The 8,816-nt window shown below is 52.1% G+C and overlaps 1 protein-coding gene across 9 annotated transcripts in view; it reads left to right on the forward strand.

The window, feature by feature from the left end:
- Nucleotides 1-8,350, forward strand: part of PLEKHG4 (pleckstrin homology and RhoGEF domain containing G4) — a 62,800-nt gene extending 54,450 nt beyond the window's left edge. For all 9 annotated transcript variants that reach the window (XM_083514909.1, XM_083514904.1, XM_083514908.1 and 6 more), the window contains 10 exons: nt 539-1,311; nt 1,820-2,069; nt 2,542-2,631; nt 2,746-2,970; nt 3,327-3,497; nt 4,026-4,203; nt 4,911-5,027; nt 5,132-5,380; nt 5,956-6,155; nt 6,624-8,350. In XM_083514909.1, coding sequence (XP_083371035.1) covers nt 539-1,311; nt 1,820-2,069; nt 2,542-2,631; nt 2,746-2,970; nt 3,327-3,497; nt 4,026-4,203; nt 4,911-5,027; nt 5,132-5,380; nt 5,956-6,155; nt 6,624-6,629 — 2,259 coding nt within the window. In that variant the 3' untranslated portion in view covers nt 6,630-8,350. The remainder of the gene's footprint in view (nt 1-538; nt 1,312-1,819; nt 2,070-2,541; nt 2,632-2,745; nt 2,971-3,326; nt 3,498-4,025; nt 4,204-4,910; nt 5,028-5,131; nt 5,381-5,955; nt 6,156-6,623) is intronic.
- Nucleotides 8,351-8,816: the final 466 nt, after the last annotated feature.

The raw sequence follows: 8,816 nt of genomic DNA on the forward strand, positions 1-8,816 counted from the left end.
GTATTGGTGGATGCGGGGCATTTCGGGACTGATCCTGCCACATTGATCTTCCCACTACAGGCAGCAGGCCAATGCATCCCCTGCACTCTGCTTGGGGGCCTTTTCCAGTCTTGTGTCTTTGCTGTCTGTAGAGTCAGCCAATGCCCCAGTCCTAGCAGTCCATGTGATACTTGACACACGTTTGCTCAAACAAGATTCTAGAGAAAAAGATGAAAATGGAGCAGGAGAGAAAAGGTGGGTTGGGGGCAGAGGAAGGAGCATGGAAAAGCTTGATGTGGCTTGCAGACTGTGGACAAAGGAGAAGAGGGCCTTCCTTAGACAGCTCCAAGCGCCGCCTTTCCTAGGGAGGGCCTGAGCAAGCCAAGCTGCTGCTGCCTCCATCACAACCTGGCAGCCGTGCCTGGCAGTTAGTCAGGCTGGTGACAGGGCCTAGCCTCAGATAGAGAGCCTCTTGTTGTAGCCTAGCTGCAGAGGTCTGTGGACCCCACCCATCCTCCCTCCCTCCACTGATCACTCTTTCCTTGTCCCACCCCTACAGGCTTACGAATGGGCATTGGAGGGCATGCGCCACCTTTCCAGCATCAGCACAGAGGAGGGCAGCTCCCTTGAGGATTGTGCTTCAGCTCTCAGGAGCCTGGAGAGCTACAAGAGGCAGCACCCAGAAATCAGTAGTGCCAGATTCCAGGAGATGAAGGAGCTGGCATGCCAGCTGAAGAGCAGCCGTGCCCTGAAGCAATGGCAGCTAGCCTGGTCCAAGTGCCAGGAGACCATGCTGGGCTTTGAGATGAAGCTGGAAGCTGCCCTGAGGACCAAGAGTTCTCTGTGCCCTCCTGACTTGAAGCCATCGCCTGAGGGAGAGTTCAGCCAGGAGGGCAGGCCGCCTTTGGAGGGGCCACTCCCCTTCTGTCTCCCTGGGTGGACTGGGGAGCAGGTTGTGCTCCCAAGCCAGGTCATTCCAGAGGCTTATAAGAAGGAGAAGGTTACCCTGGAGAGCATTGTGGAAGTCCTGGAGGCAGGACCCTCCCGCCCCTCCACCCCAGCCTCTAGCCAGCAGCCATTCCCCAAAAGGCCCCTGAGGAAGGCCCAGAGTTTTGACTTGCCCTGCACAGAGGGACTGCACTCTGGCTGCCAGCGGACTCTGAGTGAGCCAGCCCGTTATGGCAACACCGGCGTCTTCATCAAGGGGCTGGAAGTGAGCAGTACTGAGCATGTGGCCCGGCAACACCTTGGCCCAACCAGTTGGGCACCTGGCGGCTTGCAAGCGGAGCAGAGGAGCAGCCTCTCCATACCAGAGGCAAAGAGCTTGGGCAGGTAGGTATGGATGAGGTCGGAGTATCACCTGCTAACAGCCGTCCAAGTGGGGCTGTGGGCAGATCCAGTCAGAAGCCTGCTTAACAGCCAGCCCCTTTGGGACTCCTCATTCAGGGAGCTGGGTGTTCTCAGCTTGTCAACAATCTACAGCCGGGCAGTTAAAGTGGAGTAGCACCAGCATATGTTTGTAGTGTAGATGTTCCCTGTTATTTAATTTTGGAGAGGGAGAATGGACCAGCAGGGGGAGTCAGCTGGCAGAACAGTTGGCAGCTTAAGCATGGAGCACTGTTCAAAAAGGCAAGAAGAAACTGGTGAGGTTGGAGAGACGTCTTTTTGGGCAGTTGCAGATTAAAAATGCTTCAGGGATGTGTTTTTATCTGCAGCTGTTGGGGAAGAGCTTGTTTTTCCAAGCAAGCTGGTAGGCTCTCCCTCTGGCCCCACAGACCTTGAAGAATCAAGGCCTCTTCTCACCATTCTCCAACTTTGCTCCTGGCTTCCTCTCTTGCAGCAAACTGCGGCACATCATTGAGGAGATGGTGATGACTGAGCAGGAGTACGTCCGGTCCTTGCGCTACATCATTGAGAGCTACTTCCCTGAGATGGAGCGGCTGGACCTTCCCCAAGACCTGCGGGGGAAGCGGAGTGTCATTTTTGGGAACCTGGAGAAGCTCTATGACTTCCATAGCCAGTACTTCCTGCGGGAACTGGAGAACTGCTGTAACCACCCGCTGCGGGTCAGCCACTGCTTCCTGAGACATGTAAGGGGCCTGGAGAAACTCGGGCAGGGCTGGGGAGGGGCTGGTTGCAGGGAACTTTGGTAGGTGGGCAGGCAGGCCTCAGGGTAAGGATTAGGGCTCCCGAGGGGAAATGCCCGTCCACAACACCAGTGTTTCTAGCTCTAGACCCAAGGACCACTGCAGGAGCGGGAGGGAGAGGTGGTCAGGCAGATGAACAAGGCCTGCTGAGAGGATTTTGCAAAGGGGAACAGGATAAAGGAGAGTCAGCAGGAGCACAAGCTGAAGGCCTCCAGGATGGGGCCTCCACTATCTTCTCTGGACATGGCCTAGCCTGGGCCTGCCATCACCTTTGGAAGCATGAAGGTCTGCAGCGCTCTACTCTCCTTGAGGCCCAAGCTCTGTATTTTGTGCCTGTGTGCTTGTGGCCAATCCCTTGACAGAGTCTGTGGCCTCCCTTTGTGGGGGGCCTGTGTGCTTCTAACCCTTTTTGCAGAAAGATCAGTTTGGGATGTATGCTCTCTACAGCAAAAACAAGCCCAAGTCTGACTCGCTCCTGGCCAGCCGTGGGAACTCTTTTTTCAGGGTAAGTCCTGTCCCCTCCCAGCAACCCCTTCCAGGCGTTGGACTAGAGTGGAGCGGCCCTTGGTCTTTCTCTGGCTCCAGCCACTCAGCTCCGCTCTCCCGCTCTGGCCTCCAGCTCAAGCAGATGCAGCTGGGGGACAAGATGGACCTGGCCTCCTACCTGCTGAAGCCCATCCAGCGCATGAGCAAGTACGCCCTCCTCCTGAAGGACCTGATCAAGCAGTGTGGGGAGGCTCAGGAGCAGGAGCTGGCCTACCTGCAAGCCGCCGAGGAGATGGTGCGCTTCCAGCTGCGTCACGGCAACGACCTCCTGGCCATGGATGCCATCCGGGACTGTGATGTGAGTGGGCTGGGAGGATGAGGGGCAGGGGAGGGGAGCGGATTCCTGCCAGGAACAGCACCAGCTGAGCTCCTGGCTGCCTCTGCATCTCCTTGATCCCATGAAAAGGGATCTCGGTGCAGCAGCCTCACATCCTGGAGTGCAAGGCAGGCTAGAAACCGACTGCTCTGGGATGGAGCAAGAGGGACTCTGGCATCAGAGGCCTGTCAGGCTGCCCTTGGCGACAGGGCACCTGCTGCTTGTCCCCGTGGCCCGCAGTCCTCTACTCCCATGTACAACTGACATCATTCCCCACCCCCCAGAATGTTGCCAGTCCAGACCTTTTTGCAAATGAATGAACGGGTTTCTGTGCCCAGGTGAACCTCAAGGAGCAGGGGCAGCTGGTGCGCCAGGATGAGTTCAGCGTCTGCCTGGGCCGCAGGAAGTGCCAGCGCCATGTCTTTCTCTTTGAAGACCTGATCCTTTTCAGCAAGCCCAAGCGGGTTGAGGGGGGGCTGGATGTCTACATCTACAAGCGCTCCTTTAAGGTAAGGCTGCCCACTGCTGCTTGCGAGTGCTGCTGCCTCTCCAAGAAACTAAAATGGCACCAGATAGGGAGGGGGGTGCCTTCTTCACAGGCTGTGCAAGAGAAAACTTGGGGGAAGCACGATGTCACACATTCAGGCAGCCAGTTTTATCAGCTGCCTCAGGCAGACCTGCACGATTTTTGATACATCAAGGTGTGTGCATGCATTGCAACCAGATGCTCAGCTAGCCAGTAGGCAGTGGCACTAGGGTTTTTTCTGGAGCCCACGTGCGGCTTGTGGGCTGTGTGAGTTGGAGGGCAGGGCTTTCACACCTTCATGTTCCCAAGTGCATCGTACGTCACCTTCCCTGTCAAGCTTACCAAGGCTGAACTTTTCCCATTTGTAAGCACTAAATCACACCACACCACTGAGGTGGATCATCATGGCAGCAGCTCAGGAGCCGCCTCTGCCTCACCATGTATACCCTCAGCCCAGCATGTGACCCCAATTGCCTCCTGGCTTGCTGACTCACTTGCTCTGTCCCTGCAGACAGCAGACATTGGTCTGACTGAGAACTCCGGCGAGAGTGGGCTGCGCTTTGAGATCTGGTTTAGAAGGCGGAAATCGAGTGACACCTACGTCCTGCAGGCCAGTAGCCCCGAGACCAAGCTGGCCTGGACCAGTGACATTACCAAGATCCTGTGGGAGCAGGCTGCCCGCAATAAAGGTTGGCATCCGTAAAGCCCAGGCACCCTATTCTCTGTGGGACCATTGAATCCTTTCTGTCAGAATGAGTGGCTCATGGAAGCAACAGCAGGGGCGGCACAGGCAGCTTGTTGGATAGGGCCTCCAGGTTCTTCTCTGGGCATGACAGTTGCAGACATGCAGTAGGTCATTGGTTCCTGGGATTCTCCATGGAAGCCCCCACTCCCACTAGAGTGACTGGTCACACAAAATAGAGGTGCTCTGTCTGGTGTCTGAGAGAGAGGGGGCAGTTTGTCGTGCCATATGCAGAAGGGAGGAGAGCTGCAAGTGCCAGCTAGGCAAGGCCCAGGAGCCCTGGACTTCACTGCACCAGGTGACCCTCCCCAATACTACCAGTTGTTTTTTCCCCTGGCTAACATGTAATACCTGGGAGATGCCAGCAAGATGACTCTCTTGGGAAAGATTAACTAGAGCATTGACAACTGCCTGGGACAAGCTTCTTGGTCTGGCGGTTGCTTTGTCCTTTAGGACTCCTTGTGCCCAGAGCTGCTACTCCAGAGGCAGCCAAGCTATGTGACCTGGTTCACCAAGTTTGATCTAAGTTGCCCCTTCTACCAGAAATCTGCTTGTCTTGCCAGAAACAGAGGCTGGGCTTGGTGGCCCTGAGAACTCACAGAGCTACTTTTTTGTGAGGCTAGGCATGTTCCTCATGGCTGTTGTCACCCCCAGAGATCCGCATGCAGGAGATGGTGTCCATGGGTGTGGGAAACAAGCCTTTCCTGGACATCAAGCCGAGTGAAGCTGCCATCCATGACCGTGCCATTGATTACATTATGAAAGGCAGGGGTAAGTCTACCTCACCCTCTCACACCCCAGCCCCCCTCAAGGACCCACGCAGCTGCTATCCAGCTCTTCATGACTTCCTTCTCCCCTTTTTTGCTCTGTGGCAGGAGCCAGGACTCGGGCTTCTATTGCCGTCTCTCTGTTTGACCACGCCAACCCTTACAAGAGGTCACAAACACCACTGCCTGCTGGCAGCCCATCCTCCTCCTGCACAGTGCTTGGGCCTCTCAACTTGCACATGTACCTGAGCCAGTCTCTGCTGCCCAGCATGCTCTCAACCAGCCACTCCTTGGATGCGGGCACATGCATAGAGGAGGATGAGATGGAGAACGAGACCAGCAGCCAGCCTTCCATGAGTACGTATGAGCCCTCAGTTCTCTCAGCCCTGTTCAGAAGCCATCCTTGCTCTCTGGGAGTTTCTAAAACCATTGTGTGTTGCAGATGGCTGCTTGGCTTGGCAGAATGGGGGGTGGGGGAGAGAGAGAGATTCTAGACTCTCTCTTTCAGTCCATGGCTGCATCGTTCACTCATGCTATGAGCAACTTTACTTTCTGGCCCTCTTGCAAGCTATCCTCCCCCTGTGCACTTACTTGCTGTTTTGTGATGGTTCCCCAGTTCCAGCTGCTGTGGTTCCTAAGGACACTGAGAAGAAAGGGAGGGCACTATAAACCTTAGAAATGGGGGCAAGCAGTCCAAAAGGAGAGCCTGCTATAGATCATAAGCTAGTCATTGAGCATGGGATGGACAGTCAGAGTGTGGTCTAAACTAGGACGTGGAAAGGTTGGAAGTGTTTAGAGCATTGCTGTGTCTGCTCCCCAGAAGCTGAGTGGGTTCTTTGGGGCTGCAGTTTCTTACACATCTGGCTGGGATATACTTCTACCCCTGATGGACTCTTTTGTCTAGTGGCTGAATTTCTTCTTTTTGTCCCCAGCGACTGAGAGCTCAGAATCCTCCTCCCAATGCATGTCCAGGAGTGGCTCCAGTGGCTCCGACAGTGGCTGCGTATCCAGTGCTCCCCAGGAGAGCTTCTGTGAAGACCTTGGCTCACCCCTCCCCATCCCCGAAGGCTCTGCTTTTCCCTCCCCCACAGAGCAGAAAACCTGTTTCCCCAAAAGCCAGTACGTTTCAGCGGTAAGTGGACAGGACCTTGCCAATGTGCCCAAGGGATCCAGGCCATAGAACCTCAGCCCCTGTCTGTGGCCTTGACACTCTATCCTTCCAACAGACCATGGGAAGCCAACTTGAGCCATTTCCGTAAAACAAAGTGTGTGAGGCCCCACTTTAGAAATCAGCAGTTGGGGTTGGGAGACTGGGAGTTTTCCTTAGTGGAATACAGGTGGCCCTTGGGATGCGGCTGAACTATCAGTTCTCATCATTCTTGGCTGGAGTTGATGGGAGGTGGATCCAGCTCCTGAGCTAGAGACTGGCAGGGTGGGGTGGGCAGGATCCTTGGTTTGCAGGTGCTTGTGGCACATGCTGCTCCTCTGGCCCACACTAAGCAGGATTGGGGGCGGGGGGGGGAGCCAGTCCTTCCTTTCACCATGGATCTATGTTCAAATCTCCCAGAGTCCCCTGATCATGGATGATGCTGTGTTGCAGGTCTAAACGCTGGTTTCCGTGATGTTTCTCAGGAGACAAGAAGAAGGAACCTGTGTATGTCCCCACACAGCACCCGGGAGCCCATAATAGTAGTGGAGAATACTGAGCGATTAACTAGACTGGGCCACAGCACTGGACATGAAAATGCCTTTGTTTGTGTGACTGAATTGTGGAGTGAGTTGAGTGCCCCCAGTGCAGGTGTGAGTTCCTGCTGCCTTCTGCTGCTGTTTTACAAGGCAGCCCAGTGAGCAGCAGCAGTGAAAGGTTTGGGTGCCATTGTTGAGGGAGGGGGTTTAGGGGGAGAGTTGTCAAGTTTTGGTGGTCCTGATGTGGCTACGGATAGAGAAACAACTGTACGTTGAGGGTATGGATCAGAGAGATAGATGTTGGCTGGTCACTTGTCTTTTTTACAGTTGACTTGCTTTGCTCCACAAGCTGCACGTTTAGGAAAAAAACTTTTTCAAAGGGCAGAATAAAGAAACAAAGTATTTATTTTTTGAAAAAAAGAGTAACCTCCTTTGTTATCCAGGCCAGTTCTTTGTATAGGTTTGCCTGGTCTTGAGATAATTTATTTCCTTGTCCATACCACTAATTGCTTCATTAGCAGATTCCACAGGTGCCTCAGAGCCAAGTTGTCACTAGAAGAGTTGTTTCTTTCTGTTCATTGTTAGGAAACGAAATTAATCCACAGGGCAGCACTTACAGGGGGTGGGGGTCTGAATATGCAGTGGAATGAGGGGGTGAAATCCAGAGGCATCAGAATGGGCAATGACATTGCAGAGGGCAAGTAAGAGAAAAACATTTTAACATTTATTGAATTTTGCACAAAAAATAGTCCATGAACATAGAAAGCTAGCACAGCAGGTAAGAACCTAATCATAGAGTTTTCTTCCTGGTGTGCTAGTTTTTAACCCGCAGGGCGCTTTCCCATTAGGGGAGCATTCTAAAATGGGAGTTCTCATTTGCTACCTGAAGTGTTATATCTTATTTTGCTTCATGTGTAGAACAAGCTGTTAAGCATTTCTGAACCTCCAGCTGGGATCTGACCCAAGGGACAGTGGTCAGCCTCCTTTGACTTAAGGGGAAATAATGCACTTGAGTTCACAGTGATCTGCCTGCCAAGGCAAGTCAGGAACAGGTCATTGCTAGTAGAGGCAGTTCTAAGCCATTTCTGCCAACCTGGCTGAGGAAGTACTGGCAATTTTCTGAACCTCAAGCATCTGGAAGCCAGGCAGTAGTGGAATTGTGTGCCACACAGTTCTCTGCTGTTGTGCTTCTGCTTCTGGCTTTAGTCCACAAGTGCCTCTCCCTTGCCTCCCATTTACTACCCATATTCCCATTTCATACCAAAACCCATGAGCTGTAAATATAACCCTTATTTTACATTTATTTAATGAACTGAATTTCTTCAGCCCACTCCCCACAAAGAATGGAATACTAGAGCTCTTTGGTATACTATCACCTGCAGCACAGCTGGAAAGGGATGACTTTAGAAACTTCCAAGTAATGTTTCTTGGTTAATATAACTTTGACTTTTATAAACAAAGTGTTTCCCAGAAAACCGGAGGAAGCCTGGGATCAATTTTGGATGAATCAGTATCTGGAATTACTTGTGCTGGGCAGTTTTTTTCATTGCTGGAAAAAAATCCTTAATGTATGCCTGCCTGGCACTAATGTTATGTTCAAAGTTTGACTGAATTACTTAATAAAAGTTGTTTCTTACAGTACATTTTAGCTTGATTGCATGTGATCATTTCTAAGAGCTTTTGACTATTGTCATCACAAGATCTGACTAATTTTGCTTTTGCAATTCCATATGGGTAGAGATATTTTGACATTATGAAAGCATCTGTACAATAGAGGAAGAACAGCATTTTAAACTCAACTCTTTATTTTTTATGTGAACTGAAAGGAAAGTGAAGTGGCTTTGCTCAAGTTTAAGTGGTTTTGAGTCTGCTGACGTGTGATATAAAAATTAATTTAGCCCAATAAGGCTGATGGCTGTTCATCAACATACATGAAAGACTGAGCAAAACTATTTCCCCTCCCTAGGTTTGCATAAACAAAATGGGAAAGAGAGCGAGAGGAAAATATTTTGAAACATCCTTCCCTGCCTTGCTCCTGCTCCTCAGTACTTCAAACCCAGGTTGACTGGGCAGCAGCAAAAATAGGTATCACAGGTTGCCTGTAGGG

This window comes from Podarcis liolepis, assembly GCF_965112155.1.
Source record: "Podarcis liolepis genome assembly, chromosome: 7".
NCBI lineage: Eukaryota > Metazoa > Chordata > Lepidosauria > Squamata > Lacertidae > Podarcis > Podarcis liolepis.